Source organism: Lolium rigidum, chromosome 3 (genome assembly GCF_022539505.1).
Source record: "Lolium rigidum isolate FL_2022 chromosome 3, APGP_CSIRO_Lrig_0.1, whole genome shotgun sequence".
NCBI lineage: Eukaryota > Viridiplantae > Streptophyta > Magnoliopsida > Poales > Poaceae > Lolium > Lolium rigidum.
This window is the reverse complement of record NC_061510.1, coordinates 388,053,984-388,069,398: the sequence shown is the minus strand read 5'-3', so window position 1 is coordinate 388,069,398 and position 15,415 is coordinate 388,053,984. Positions and strand designations below refer to the sequence as shown.

The window sequence follows — 15,415 nt, the reverse complement described above, 5'->3', positions numbered from 1 at the left end:
CCATCCGATCTCACGCCGTCAGCTTCACGGGCCGCTCGGCCCAACCCAGAGCCCAAACTGCATGGGCCGGGTATGGGCCCAGCTTGCGAGCCCAATTGAGGCCCGTATTCTTGGTTACTTTCTTCTGGGTTCTTCCTTCCACCTGCTTTCTATTCTTCTTCTCGTCCGCGACTCCGATCCCCTGCGAAGCACGGACTCCGGCGAGCGGACGGGAGCTGTGCGGCGAGCTAGTGGGCGTGATGGACGAGGCGAGCACCTCGGCGTCCGGAGGCTCCGCGGGGCGCGGCGGGCGCTCCTTCCGGCCGGCGAGATCGGGAGGTGAGCCGAGTTCTGACCGCGCCGCTCGCTTCGATTCGGTAGCTCATGAGCTGCGTCAGTTCCGTATGCTAGGATTTGGTAGCTCTCTGTTTTTGCGACAGATCGCTCTTAGCTACAGACTTGCTTCGACGTGTCACGGCGGTCGCTCAAGTTTGGTACTACTAGTATTCTCCTTTCCTGTTTCCCTGTTCGGTAGTTCGAACGTGATCTGAGGTGTGGGTATGCTATGTTAGTGTGGTGCATTCAGAGAGCATTTCGCAAGGAAGGAAATTATGTGAGCACCTTCCATGACATAGTATTGGGCAGGGCTTGCAGATGCAATTGCGTTGAGGGATGGAGCTGATAATCTCCTTAATCTGGCTTTGCATTGCATACAAGAGGGCCTGGTCCTGCAACTGCTGTACTTCGGTTGGAAGATGATCCGCAGCATGACGATCGAGCTGATAGGGTTGGAGGTGCTGGAGGATGATGCAAAATGTCTCTGATGAGCAAAACAAGTCTGATGAAAAAGAAGGGAAAAGGATCTGCAGAAAAGCTTTTGTGTTTGCTTGGTTCAGTTGCCTGATGGCCCTTTGCGCCCATCATGTTCTGCCCATATATAACTCCGAGTAGCATTTTATCTTCACTATGTTGGACGCTAGCAGTAGGCGGCGATTTACTTTTCCTGTCTTTTACTTTTCAGCACTTGGATGCTTTTGAGATCATCGTTGTTTTTTTCGTTATCATTCTGGTAATGAAAATTGATCCCCCTTGTCGGTCGCTTGGGGAAAAAGAACTTCCATGTCATAAGGCCAATCGATTGAGGAAATGAGATGCACTATTAGCAAACTTCGTTGTGTCAAAACGTTACTGAATTTGATTAGTAAACAATGAGACAGTGAATGTTGATTATGCATTTACATACGAGTTTTCTTCCCTGCCTCATGCTATCCAGGTTGACCATGTCGGTTGTTTTGCAGTATTCTATAGATTCACCCAGCAGGATCTTCCAGCTTGGAAACCGGCAATGACACCAGGATGTGTAAGTTGGCACTGGCCCTAACCATAGGTTTTTGTACCCATGGTATTATGTATTGCTTAGTAACCTACACGGTGGTACTTCCCTTCTTTCAGGTGATAACCATTTTCTTGATCGTTGGGATCACTTTTGTACCTATTGGGCTAGTTTGTCTTCAGGCTTCAAACAGTGTAATTGCTTTGTTTCTGTCTGTTAGATGAACTGTCATTAGTATGGGTATCATGCTAAATGCACATTAGGGTGCTCACTGTTCTGGGTGTGCAGGTTGCAGAAATCGTTCACCGTTATGATATTGATTGCGTGCCTAATGCTTACAGAGGAAATAAGCAGGCCTATATCAAAGACAGCTCGATCTCAAAGAAATGTATTCAGAAAGTGCAGGTACTTTGTTATTAGACCCTATTTCTCCTATTTACTTGTTAGCAGACCAGAGTCTATATATTATTTTTTCATGTATAGCTGAAAATTCTAAGTTTGGCTTGGGACTTCGAGATTATGTTAGGCGCTTATTACAGTTTTTTTTTCTGGTCCTATCTCTCTAATATTGCTATTACTTATATTTTACTTATTTTAAAAAAATGTTCAGACTTGAGAATGTATATTTGCAGGTTCGGTATCGTATGAAAGCTCCAATATATGTCTATTATGAACTAGACAATTTCTACCAGAATCATCGTAGGTAATGATCTATTTACTGGTCAGTGTCTTGAAGAAGAACTCTAGGCTCTCGCTTTCTCAACAAACAAACTTGTTCATTGTGAACAGATATGTCAAAAGTAGAAGCGATAAGCAACTACGCCGTGGCCTCGAACACACTGAAAGCTCATGCAGTCCGATAGAAAGGAGCAATGGCCTTCCAATTGTTCCCTGTGGACTGATTGCCTGGAGCTTGTTCAATGATACTTATGGTTTTACCCGTGGATCAAAGGAAATAATGGTTGATAGGAAAAATATTTCATGGAGAAGTGATCGGGAACATAAGTTTGGCAAGGATGTCTATCCTTTCAACTTTCAGAATGGATCCCTGATCGGTGGAGGAAAACTTGACCCTAATGTACCAGTGAGTACTTCTGTATCTCAAGTGGTGTTTTTTGTGACAATTATCTCAAGGGCTGTCGGTTGCCCATGCAATAACTAGTCTTTAATTTTCCGTAAGAAGATGAGTTACTGAATTATTAGTTTTGTTTCATGTTAGCTAACTGACTGTGTCCTTTTTATCAGCTGAGCAATCAGGAAGATCTTATTGTGTGGATGCGCACAGCTGCCCTTCCCCAATTCCGAAAGCTCTATGGTGTCATTGAAGAGGATATTCAAGCTGATGAAACCATTACCATGCACATAACAAATAATTACAACACCTACACTTTTGGTGGGAAGAAAAGCCTAGTTCTTACAACATCAACCTGGCTGGGTGGCAAGAATGACTTTCTTGGATATGCATATATGATCACTGGTTCCCTGAGCATTTTCTTGTCCATTCTCTTTGCTCTGATTCATGTGAAAGTTCCAAGGTAATCAAGAAGGTGAATGTTTTGAATTATCTTGTATGGCCCTTCTTACGTCGTGTATATCTCTCTTAGAGTATGTTGTCTGAAGGCGATAAATACTAGCCTGTGATTTTGTTTTCTCATAACAACCTAACTAACACTGCATGTAACAGTAAACAGAAACTCCTCTGGATTGTTTTATTGCAGGTGTATTCAGATATGCAATATACTGTAGTTTGTTAATCAGGTAAATTTTTCCTCTCATAGTTCAATGGATTTGCAGGCCACATGGTGATGCTGCTTATGTATCTTGGAGTAGGAAAAACAGCAATAGCTGAGGTTTCCGTCTAGTTGTTTGTGTAAGGTATACGCCTGATTACCCCTTGCAAAACATTCTCTTCCCTCGTTCCTGAGACAACATACAGTTGAGATGATATTCCAGGTACTCTGTCATGCACCTAGCGGGGTAGAACCCCGACCGGCGGTTTCCTTGCCGCACCATGCTCGTGCTTCTGAAGGGTGCTGGTAAAGTAGCAGCTTCAGGTTCCACACTGTTGGAGAACAAAATGCTTGATTACTGCCGTGGGAATATGTCCGTAATTCACTATCATGTTCATGGAATTTAGGCTACCGCTCTTATGCGTCCTTCAGGGAACTATTGTGTCGTATACATGGATATATGTAAAGCAGCATACCGTGTACATAATGTTGTATTGAGTGTATGTATCTTCAGTTTCACACTTGGAATGAAAGCATATGCTACATCTGTGCCACATATTGGTTAGGATATTGGCATTGTTCGATATGTTGACCATTGATTAATTTCCTTAAGATTATGCTAGTTCTAAATTTTGAAGACAACTCTATATTTCACGATGTACCTTGTTGTATTAAGTTTTTTGAACACCAAAGGGATTTTATTAGCTAGTAAGTACCGTTACATCATTTAACAATACTTGGGATAAGAAACGTGGAGGTACATCATGCCAAACAACGGCTGATGATTGTTTAGCAAAACTAGCTAACACCGCTTCACGTGGATGGTGCTCAAAGATAATCCTCTGGAAATCTTGAGACAATCTGTTACATTCTTCAACTTCCATTACAGTTATGGATAGTTATCTGTAATTATTTCTATGTTGGTAATCAAATCTAGTACTCCCACCGTTCCATAATAATTATTTTCTTCTTACCCTGCTTCCTCCACCATGTTTGATCACATCTCCCATGGACGACACCAACTGTCTCAGCTCGCGGCTGCCTCTTCCCCGATAGTCTCCGGCACTGCACGTCTGCTTGCCTCATGTGACAGCCACATGAGAACAGATGCAACACATGCTAGGCTCGCTGCTTCCTGAAGCTTCATCTTGTCGCAGACGGACGTGACACTCGACGACTCTGGCCTGGTCGTGATGTATAAGATCGATCAGAAGCTCACATCACAAATGCTCCATCAGGTCAGCGTCCTTTTCAGCTAGCTGCTGGTCGATCGCTTAACGCTTAACTGGGGACAGACAGCAACTAATCACTTCACTGTTGCTATAGCAGTGCTGCATGCGCCATTGTATGTGACATCGATCCTAAAGCCGCCTTGTGTCCACGACTTTTAGCTTTCAATCCATGATTTGGTCTCGTCTCCACTATCATGATCTTGTCTCTTCCATCTCATCATCTGATCTCTTCTGCTGGTTGCCCTACTCATTTGTTCAAAAGATGTTGATCTGAAAAAGTATTCTTCAAAATACCAGAAGAAATGAATTATTATTGGAATAGATAGTGCCTTCCAGACCAAACCAAACACACTTGTGTTGGCAATTCAGATAGTGCTGTATGGCAGGAGTGTTGTTTAGGACTTGTACAGAGTTCGGAGGATGCTGCATCGTATATCTGTATCGATCAGCGCAGTGTCGATCAGGCTTTAGGTCCAGCTGCATATGTAGCCATGTCAAGAGCCTGTCTTTGGCAGCTCGCATGCCCTCTAGATAGGCTTCACGGAGACGGAAACGACTTCATTAGATGCCTCGGTTTCCTTCGCTTTGTGGCCCACACGATTTTTAAAGCAGCTCTCGGCCAGACTTGGGAGAAACTATTGAATCGGCCGTTTCTGTGGACCCACCCTCGTCTCGCTGAAAATCCACAACGTGGCATCCTTGCAAAGCCAGCGACGGAGATGACGCAAGCTCGCAAAATGGCGAAAAAGAGACGGGACAAATTCGGTCACCATCCCCAAATTTCGCCACCATATTTATAGGTGCCACTCTCACAGCCAAATCCAAATCCATTTGGCCCTCTTCCAGCTCCTCCACCTTTTGAAATCCATCAACATGGCGAGGTTGGTGGCTAGAGCTTCGTCACCGGCTAGGTCGCCGAGGTTGCGGTGGCGACCGGCCGCCGCGTGCTAGCTTCTTCCTCTGCCCCGAATCTTTCGGTGGTTGTAAGCATCTCAAACCCTCGTTCTAGCTCGGATCTAAGCATGTGGTAGATGGGGCTGGATTTGATGGCTTCGATTATAGGTCGTGTCTTCTACCTCGAGCACAACAATGGTGACCCTTCCCGGTTCTCCCTCGAGCATGGCTACGGTGGTCCTGCCGGATTCTCCCTCTACCCCGATCTCAGTGCTACATGTTGTCCCTGTGACATTAAGAAACCTCTAATATTTCACCTCTTAGGTAAGATATGTATGTCAACCCCCCATCCCCCCATTTGTGCATGATGAAACACTATATGCACTGAAACCTTCAATGGTTGGGAACCATTTCCGCCAGAGTTCATCCTTAACAAGCTAGTTGACCTTGTCAAGAGCGGGAATAGTTGTAGCCATAGCTTCAAATGGAGCCAGATGTTCTTGACTCCACAGGGATATCAGTGAGCACTTACGCTGTACAACCACACCGGGAAAGTAGAGGACCATGTGGACCATGATTTGCAAGGTAAAAGAGGGAGGCAAACTCAAATATATGAAAACACTTGCTTTATGATCTGAGGCAGCACCTCCTGGTAAGGTGGTGTGGCTCTGTTTTGCATTGTGTTTGTACATATCGTACATGTTGATCTACACTAACACTTTGTCCTTGTCAATCGCAGTGCTACCCGAAGCACCATGGGTTCATGAACAATCCATAGTGAACTATGCTCAGATGAATATTGTCTTCATGCCCGGGCTTATTTTCAAGAAGCAGCTCTTCGAACCACACTTTCTGATCAAGGCACTGAACTACATTGTTGAGCACAAAATCAAATGTGCCGAATATGCTAGGCCATTACCAGGTGAGAGGAGGGCTTGGCTTAGGACATTGTGTGCGCAAATGGTTTGCTTAGTGTTTCTTAGTTGATGGTCAACATCTATTGGTGCTAGTCATGAACTGGCAAAGAAATCATGCATGTATATATTGGGAGGTGGTCTCATATCACTCCTTTAGTTAGGACTTGATTAAACATAATCTTTGTTCTGTAATATGATGAACTTGTTGAAGGTGGTATATACTAACTACTTTTATGATAAGCCACTAATGCATCACGAGTTATTGTTGCTTTACTCGAGGTGCATCGCCCATTAGGGTAACTCTTATGTAGGGTGTTGCTGCCTATTATCTCTCCCTTTTGATAAACTGAATTATGTAGGGTGTTGTTGCATATTATCACTCCCTTTTGATAAACTGAATTGTTGTAGTGTGCTAGTATTATTCAGTCACGATAGCTGGGTAACCTCACCACTACAATAAAAGATGTTACGTAATAGCCTCATGTGTGCAACTAAACAATAGCTGTGTTGCACTAGCAAAGCAAGAGGCGACGTTTCCGTTGACAACGAGACGTCTGTTGTGACTTCGTCAATCTTAAGACCCATCGGATTAAGTTTCTTGGACGCAGTCTCTCGGAGGTGCTCTAGGGGTAGGGTGTGCGTGTGTGCGTTCATAGGGGTGAGTGTATGTGCGTATATATAAGCGTCTACGTCTGTATTGTGTTTCGCAAAAAAAAAGTTGTGGGTTGTGGGCATCCTACCAAACAAAGCTGGCTGAGTTGCCTCTCCCGGCGACAAGAAGCGTTCACAATCGAAGTGCCAAAAGTGGTCTGAAACTCGTTTGCAAGGGACTAACATACATAGAGCCTGTCCCTGTGGTACACGAAATTTGACCGAGACTAGCAAATTGGTCCACACTTTTGTGGCTAAGCATACTTTGCTTTGACAAATTATGGCTAGAAACCAAACATGCCCTCGCACTTTACAGGTAGGACTGTAGGAGTAGGACATGCATGTTTGGCACTGTTCCGCCACCTTGTCATGCATGATGAGTTGCTGCTGCTGCTGATGTTTGATACAGTAGCTAGCAGTTCCGGTGAAGCAAACTACGTACGGTGGATGGACCATGAACGTGGCGCAGGGTGGCACGGCGCCTGCGCTCTGGTGAAGAATCTCCGTCTTTTTAGCGCGTGTGTTAATTAGACTGAGGCTCAGCCTGCTGAATGTCTCAAGATTGCCAACTTTGTCATGCGGTCATGTCGGCATCGTTTCTTTTGTACTTGTCGCGGATGGTGTGATCTCAGTGCAATATCATATCAATGAGTGGCCATCTTAAAAGATAGAGCTAAATCGACTAATTAAGGTTCTTCTGATATTTAGGGTGCAAAGATAACAGACAGAGTGGTATTCTCAACTGGTGATTCATTTTTTCTTCCTGATTGCAAATACTCAATGTGTCCGTAGGAAGCAAAAGGGGAGAGGATGAGAACAAGCAGGAGAGCATGACATTCATATCCCACGGATCCCAAAATTACAAAGAGCTAGCTATCCCTTTCTCCACTATATATTTGTCCAGGAATATTTAATATTGCATACTTTAACCATATACATATGGTATCAAGTGACAAGTTTTGCTCTGTTTATTGTTTATCCAGGAATATTCAGTTGTTATATGACAACAAGAAAATGGGCTCTGATTACTGTTTCACGTTTCGTAGAGTACATATCTTCAGATGTTTCCCGTAAAAACATTCTTATGGTTATGTATATGCATGAACTTGTGATTAGTCTTGATATGTTCAAACTAATCACAAGTTCATGTAGCTAGTAAAGATCGCTTCGTGTTGACTAACATGTAGTCTGGGTTGTGTCACGCTATAGCTTGTTCTGTTTAGCTCTTTGTGGTCCTTTTGTGTTTAGTTTTGCTTGTGGTTTGTCGGGTCGCTTTCTTGTTAACCTGTTTTATATGTACTTTGACCTCTTATGAGTCTTTCTTCTTCTTCCTAGTAATATATATATACATGCAGTTCTCATACATGTTCAAAAAAAAAAAACTTGTGATTATTCTGGTTGCCGTAAATAATAATTAGAGCATCCATGTTGCACAAACACCTGAGATATGACGTGATCCTCTACCACAATCCCAAAAAATGCAAGCTGATTTGGGTTGAATGTGTACCTAGCTGTGTTCGAGGAGCTCTGCACTTTCAGGTAGAGATCTCGTGGTGGAGTGAACGGCATGCTAAATATATTTCAGCAAAAAGAAACACTTCCAAAAGAAAATCCGTACTTAATTGACAACAGTATTCCGGATGGCCGACATGTGTCCAACGACACAGCCAATGGCAACATGATAAGTGGCGTGGAGCTGAGCCAATCAGCAGCTGCCTGCTATGCTATCCCCAACCCAATTTGGTACACTGCCCCTTGCTGAATTAGTCCGACGCCAAATCAAGGAGCCTCGTAGCAGGAGTAGAGACCTAGGTTTGTCACATCGCTGCCTGCGTGGCCTCTTTACAAGGAATTTGGTACACTTATTCGTGTCCGTATCGATAAAGTTTGTTGGATGTTCGAGGCGGCCTCTTTACAAGGAATGTGGTGCCGTGCCCCCATATGCATGCCATGGCGACCAAGCCTTTACAAATCAGGGCGTCGTCGGGCAGGGAAACATTGCATGATCACGACGCCACGTCCACAGTTTGGTGTTTAAGTTAAGCTAGATATAGTAGTCTGAAAGATAACGTAGCGAAACAGTAAACCAAAACACTACTTCCTCCGTTTACTATTATAAACAAATGTATTTTAAATAGAAATTCATGTAACTAAATGTGTTTCATTTCACTCATTTCGATCCTTATCTAGTTCCATATCGAAATACTGAAGCATCTTGTAACATGGAGCAAAAGAAGTGCATGCATTTTTAGAACCAAATATCTTCGCATGCATTCCACCTTATTGAATGCCTTTTTGTGCATATTTCACAACTTATTGATCTAATCTGTCACAACATCCACCGGTGTGTCATCTAATCAACATATTACCCTGGTTGACACTAAGACCGAAAAGTGCATTCGAAATGTCACTGCTCTAGTTTATGTACAAAGATTTTAGAATGATTAAACTTCATAGAAAAATAATTATTCATGCAAAAATTGAGACTTTTTGTGGATGCACTCTAGGCTATAATATATTCATTTCGAAAGAACCATAAAAAATTATTAAAAAAAAGTTCAAATGATTATTTGCAAAGCAGAAGAAAACAAGTGTACCTCCAAAATTTAAGAAAACGTTATAAGTGCTTTATGTGAAGACAATTAAAGTAAACTTCTGAACGAACAATTTATGTCAGAGAATACGTTCATTGCATCCTATAAAGCATTCATAAAATAAAAAATGATGGTTAATTGTTTTAGTATAGTGCAATTTATTTAGTGAGTCGATTATCTATTTGTAAAAATAAACGACCAAACTTTTTTCTAGTGAACTTTGATGCTTCGTATAAAATGCGTCGATTATGTCCTAGAGTGCATCCACATTTTTTTGCAGTTTTTGGATAAGAGATTACTTTTGTATAATTTTTTTAATCATCCTACAATCTGTGTGTATAAATTAGAACATTGACTAGCGAAGCTCATGTGCCACTTTTGCTAGTTTTGCTATTAATCGGGTTATATCGTTGATTAGATGACCAAGGGGTGGAAGCTACAATAGGTTAGGGCATCTCCGCACCGACAGATAATGGGCAAAACCCTAGTTGAGCATCCCGACGCACAATGACCGGCCTGTCCGCGCGGGCACATTCACGGCCCAAATTTAGGCTCGAATTGCGTCGGCACATACAACAACCCACGGCTATGCATGCCCCTCTAAATTAACCCAGGGCCTGCTCGCCAATAGCCACCAAATTGTGTCCTTCTTCCCCTTGCAGCCCTAGAGCGATGTCGTCGCCTGCCCCGCCGCCTCACCATTGTCGGCATCCTCTGTTTAGGCCGCAACTCTCTGGAGGCCATGATTGGTGTCAGTGTCCTAGATATAACTCACCGGCATCGTTCTAGGACCCTGTTTGCCACCCGATTGCTCGGACCTGACCATCGGCATCAACTCCCAAGACCTGTTCGTCCAATTGTGAGGCTGATTTTGGGGTAAAAAAACCTAGAACATTTTCGGCCATTTGCGCCATCTAGACTGGCCTTTGATCCATCCTTGTTGACCTCATCAAGTTCATCGAGTTCTTCTACAACAACGTCATGGCCAGCTCATCAAACGAGGAGTCAGACGGCTCTTCGGAGTTCATGATTGCCGCGGCCTCCCTCCTCCATGACCATACTGAGAGGCAACAACTTTTGTGCAGGGGCTCGTAGAGGCCTCACACGGGCAATGCGGCGTGCAATCAAGAGGCTGGCCACTACCGACTCTAGCGGGACTACTTCCACCCCATGAAGCATGCCTTTAATGTGACCATGTTCCACCGCCACTTTTGGATGCCAAGAGACTTGTTCTTGACTATTCTACGAGTCTACGAGGCGTTAGGGACTACGGCCTCTAGTTCAGATGCAAGACCGATGCCGCTTGTAAGTTAGGCTTCACCTCTTATTAGAAGTGTTCCGCAGCTATTCATATGCTTGCATATGAATTGTCGGGTGATCTCATGATGATTACTTGTGAATGAGCGAGACCACCTACCTCGATGTGATGTACAAGTTTGCCGAGCCATGATTGTGTTGTTTGGCGAGGTTTACTTGAGAGAGACAATAGCTACCGACACTGCCCTGGATGTTGTCAATCAATGATGCACGGGGGCTTCCGGGATGATCTGGAGCATGGACTACATGCACTGGGAGTGGAAGAACTACCCTTTAGCATGGCAGGGGCAGTATAGAGGGAATGCAGAGAGATGCACTATCATTCTTGAGGCAGTTGCATCACATGATCCGTGGATTTGGAACCCTTTCTTTGGCATAGCCGGTACCCACAATGACATCAACATGCTTCGTCTCTCTTCGGTATTCTCCAGGCTTGTTGAAGGCAATGCTCCAGTGGCTCACTATGAGATCAATTGCAATTTATATGATAAGCCATATTATTTAGCTGATGGCGAATATTCTAGATGGGCCATACTAGTGAAGACGATCCATGATCCTCAAACATAGAAGGAGAAGAGGTTTGCGAAACAGCAAGAGACATGCAGGAAAGATGTAGAACATGCATTTGGTGTGCTCCGACCTTGGCGGACTACTGTTTTTCACCTCGCTAGAACATGGAATAATCAGACCATGCGGGAGGTGATGACATGTTGTATGATCATGCACACCGTGATCGTTGAGCAAGAGCATGATGACAACCTCCATGACCAAGGATGACAACTTCAATGCAACTTGGTTGAGCTACAGCTTGGGGCTTCAAAGTTTGAGTAGTTCCTTCATATGCACGCCGAGCTTCGTGATAAATAGATTTTACTATCGACTTCAGGCGAATCTGATCGAACATCGGTGTGCATTGGCAGGCCATGAGTAGAATAAGGGGTAGTGATCCCATCTTACTTTTATTTTTTAAACTGTGAACTATGTTTTGTTATTTCCTGCACAACATTGCATCTGAACTATGTAGTTTATCTAGATGTAATAAAGCTACAAAGCTATTTATATTTATTTGATTGCAATTTTATTGTTTCATATACATACGAGGAGATTGGGTTGAAAATAAGATGGAAATAAACCAAATGAGACTGGTATGACCAAAATACGCTGGGCCGATGGGGCCAACCAAAACGGATAAACGTGATCAAACGGCTATTTTAATGTCCCCAACCCGACCAAAACAAACTAAAACCAACATAAATTATGTCCGAAATGCGATGAACCAGAGATGCCCTTAGGGCATCTCCAGCGGCGCGACGCAAACGGACGCTGAGCGACCGTTTGTGTCCGCCGTGATCGGAAATGCATCTGGCACCACCTCCAGCGGGGCGACGCAAAGTGACCGGGCCGTCCGCGGAGACGCAAACCTGGCCCAAATATGCGCCAGGTTTGCGTCTCCGCGGACGCTCGGCGGTCGCGCGGAGCGTCCTCCATTTCTTACCCGGTCCCGCATGTCAGGGACTGCGAAATCGACCGCTTCGATTTGCTTTTTGTTCCCCTTCTTTACTGTCCTAGTGCGACGCCACCACCCCAACCCCACCCGCCGCCGTCCAGCCGCAGCGTCGCAGTAGTCACCGTCGGCTCCGTTCTTGCCGCGCGGGAGAGCAGGAGCGTACTCGGGCTTGGCTCCGCCGCGTACCTGATGACCCACAAGTATAGGGGATCGCAACAGTCTTCGAGGGAAGTAAAACCCAAATTTATTGATTCGACACAAGGGGAGGTAAAGAATACTTATAAGCCTTAACAACTGAGTCGTCAATTCAGCTGCACCTGAAAAAGCACTAGTAACAGGGGTGATGTGAAAGTAGCAGTCATATGAGAGCAGTAGTAACAGTAACACAGCAGCAGTAATAGTAATATGAGAGTAATGGCACCAGAAAATAGTTGATACTACTTCCAATGACATGTAGAACGAGTATATGATGATGAAAGATGGACCGAGGTTCCCAGCTATCTACACTAGTGGTAACTCTCCAATAACAAGTGTTGGGTGAACAAATTACAGTCGGGCAATTGATAGGATTGAAATAGCATTAAGACGGAACATCAAGATCATTAATCATGTAGGCATGTTTTCCATATATAGTCATACGTGCTCGCAATGAGAAACTTGTACAACATCTTTTGTCCTACCAGCCTAGGTGGCAGCCGGGCCTCTAGGGAATCTATCGGAAATTAAGGTACTCCTTTTAATAGAGTACCGGAGCAAAGCATTAACACTCCGTGAAAACATGTGATCCTCATATCTAAGCCTTTCCCTCCAGTTGTCCCAATTTCGTCACTTTGGGGCCTTTGGTTCCGGACATAGACATGTGCATACAACTTGTAGATACAATCTAAGCAATAAGTATAGAGCTTAAATCTAAGATCATGCCACTCAGGCCCTAGTGACAAGCATTAAACACAACAAAATTGCAGCAACAATAACTTCACAAAATTTATAGATAGACTAATCATAATGTAACAATCCATCGGATCCCGACGAACACAACATCGATTACATCAGATGAATCTCAATCATGTAAGGTAGCTCATGAGATCATTGTATTGAAGTAAATGGGGGAGAGAATACCAACTAGCTACAGCTAGAACCCGTAGTCCATGGGGGAACTACTCACGGAGCATGATGGAGGCGATGGCGTTGATGGAGATGGCTTCCGGGGCACTTCCCCGTCCGGCGAGGTGCTGGAACAGAGACTTCTGTCCCCCAAAACGGAGTTTCGCGATGGTGGCGGCGCCCCTGGAGTCTTTCTGGAGTTTCGTCAATTGGTGTCGCGTTTTTAGGTCGGGACGGCTTAAATAGGCGAAGAGGCGGAGTCGGAGGGGCCACGGGGGCTCCTCACACTAGGCCGGCGCGGCCGGGGTGGAGCCCGCGCGGCCCACACGTGTGGGGCCCCCAGGGCACCCCTCTGGTCCCCCTCGACTTTCCGGAAGGTTCCGGGAAAAATAAGATGTTGGGTCTTCGTTTCGTCGAATTCGAGAATATTGCCCGAACAGCCTTTCGGAGCCAAAAGCTGCAGAAAACGACAGCTGGCCCTTCGGCATCTCGTTAATAGGTTAGTTCCGGAAAATGCATAAAAACATTATAAAGTGCAAGCAAAACATGTAAGTATTGTCATAAAACAAGCATGGAACATCGAAATTATAGGTACATTGGAGACGTATCGGCATCCCCAAGCTTAGTTCACCGCTCGCCCTCGAGTAGGTAAACGATAAAAAAAAGTAATTTCTGTAGTGACATGCTACTTACATAACCTTGATCATACTATTATAAAGCATATGAGATGAATGCAGTGACTCAAGGCAATGATAGATAGTTGCTAACAAATAGATAACATATAGCAAAACTTTTCATGAATAGTACTTTCAAGACAAGCATCAAAAGTCTTGCATAAGAGTTAATTCATAAAGCAATAAATTCAAAGTAAAGGCATTGAAGCAACACAGAGGAAGATTTAAGTTTCAGCAATTGCTTTCAACTTTCAACATGTATATCTCATGGATAATGGTCAACACAAAGTAATATGATGAATGCAAATAAGCAAGTATGTAAGAATCAATGCACAGTTGACACAAGTGTTTGCTTCTAAGATGGAAGGAAGTAGGTAAACTGACTCAACATAAAGTAAAAGAAAGGCCCTTCGCAGAGGGAAGCAGGGATTAAATCATGTGCTAGAGCTTTTTAAGTTTTTAAATCATATAGAGAGCATAAAAATAAAGTTTTGAGAGGTGTTTGTTGTTATCAACGAATGGTAGTGGGCACTCTAACTACCTCATCAAACAGACTTTCAAAGAGCGGCTCCCATGAAGGACGTTATTTCTACCAGCAAGGTAGATCATCCCTCTTCTCTTTTGTTTACACATGTACTTTAGTTTTAGTTTTATGGTTGACACTCCTCCCAACCTTTTGCTTACACAAGCCATGGCTAACCGAATCCTCGGGTGCCTTCCAACATTCACATACCATGAAGGAGTGTCTATTTGCAAAATTAAGTTGCTTACTGATGAATCAGAGCAAAACATGTGAAGAGAATTATTAATGAAGGTTGATTAATTGGGGGCTGGGAACCCCGCGCGAGCTCTTTTTGCAAAATTATTGGATAAGCGGATGAAGCCACTAGTCCATAGGTGAAAGCTGCCCAACAAGATTGAAAGATAAAACACCACATACTTCCTCATGAGCTATAAAACATTTACACAAATAAGGACTAATAAAGTTTTGAATTGTTTAAAGGTAGCACATGAAGTATTTACTTGGAATGACAGAAAATACCACATAGTAGGTAGTTATGGTGGACACAAATGGCATAGGTTTTGGCTCAAGGTTTTGGATGCAGGAGAAGCATTTCCTCTCAGTACAAGGCTTTGGCTAGCAAGGTTGTTTGAAGCAAACACAAGTATGAACCGGTACAGTAAGACTTACATAAGAACATATTGCAAGCATTATAAAACTCTACACTGTCTTCCTTGTTGCTTAAACACTTTTACCAGAAAATATCTAGGCCTTAGATAGACCAATCATGCAAACCAATTTCAACAAGCTCTACGGTATTTCTCCACTAATAGGTTTAAACTACATGATGCAAGAAACATGATCTACTTGAGAGCTCAAAACAATTGCCAAGTATCAAATTATCCAAAACAATATGAAGCATTTTCTGTTTCCAACCAAATAACCATAAGTGCAATAGCTTCCAACTTTTATCATTGAACA

General features: G+C 43.7%; 1 protein-coding gene across 4 annotated transcripts; it reads left to right on the top strand.

Moving 5' to 3' along the window:
* Window positions 1-239: 239 nt before the first annotated feature.
* LOC124704479 (putative ALA-interacting subunit 2) lies at window positions 240-3,679 on the top strand. 4 transcript variants are annotated; one of them, XM_047236737.1, is made up of 9 exons: window positions 240-318; window positions 1,278-1,339; window positions 1,432-1,506; window positions 1,601-1,717; window positions 1,945-2,015; window positions 2,102-2,396; window positions 2,558-2,847; window positions 3,107-3,187; window positions 3,289-3,679. In XM_047236737.1, the coding sequence occupies exons 1-8, from the start codon at window positions 240-242 to the stop codon at window positions 3,159-3,161; spliced, it is 1,044 nt and encodes a 347-aa protein (XP_047092693.1). In that variant the 3' UTR covers window positions 3,162-3,187; window positions 3,289-3,679. The 4 variants fall into 4 exon arrangements, with proteins under 4 accessions (XP_047092693.1, XP_047092691.1, XP_047092692.1 ...); XM_047236735.1 differs by having other exon boundaries at window positions 3,266-3,679; XM_047236736.1 differs by having other exon boundaries at window positions 3,249-3,679.
* Window positions 3,680-15,415: the final 11,736 nt, after the last annotated feature.

Coding starts and splice junctions, on each gene's coding strand:
- LOC124704479 (XM_047236737.1), top strand. CDS start 240: ATGGACGAGGCGAGCACCTCGGCGTCCGGAGGCTCCGCGGGGCGCGGC. Junction 319..1,277: donor CCGGCCGGCGAGATCGGGAG/GTGAGCCGAGTT, acceptor GTTGTTTTGCAG/TATTCTATAGATTCACCCAG. Junction 1,507..1,600: donor GTCTTCAGGCTTCAAACAGT/GTAATTGCTTTG, acceptor CTGGGTGTGCAG/GTTGCAGAAATCGTTCACCG.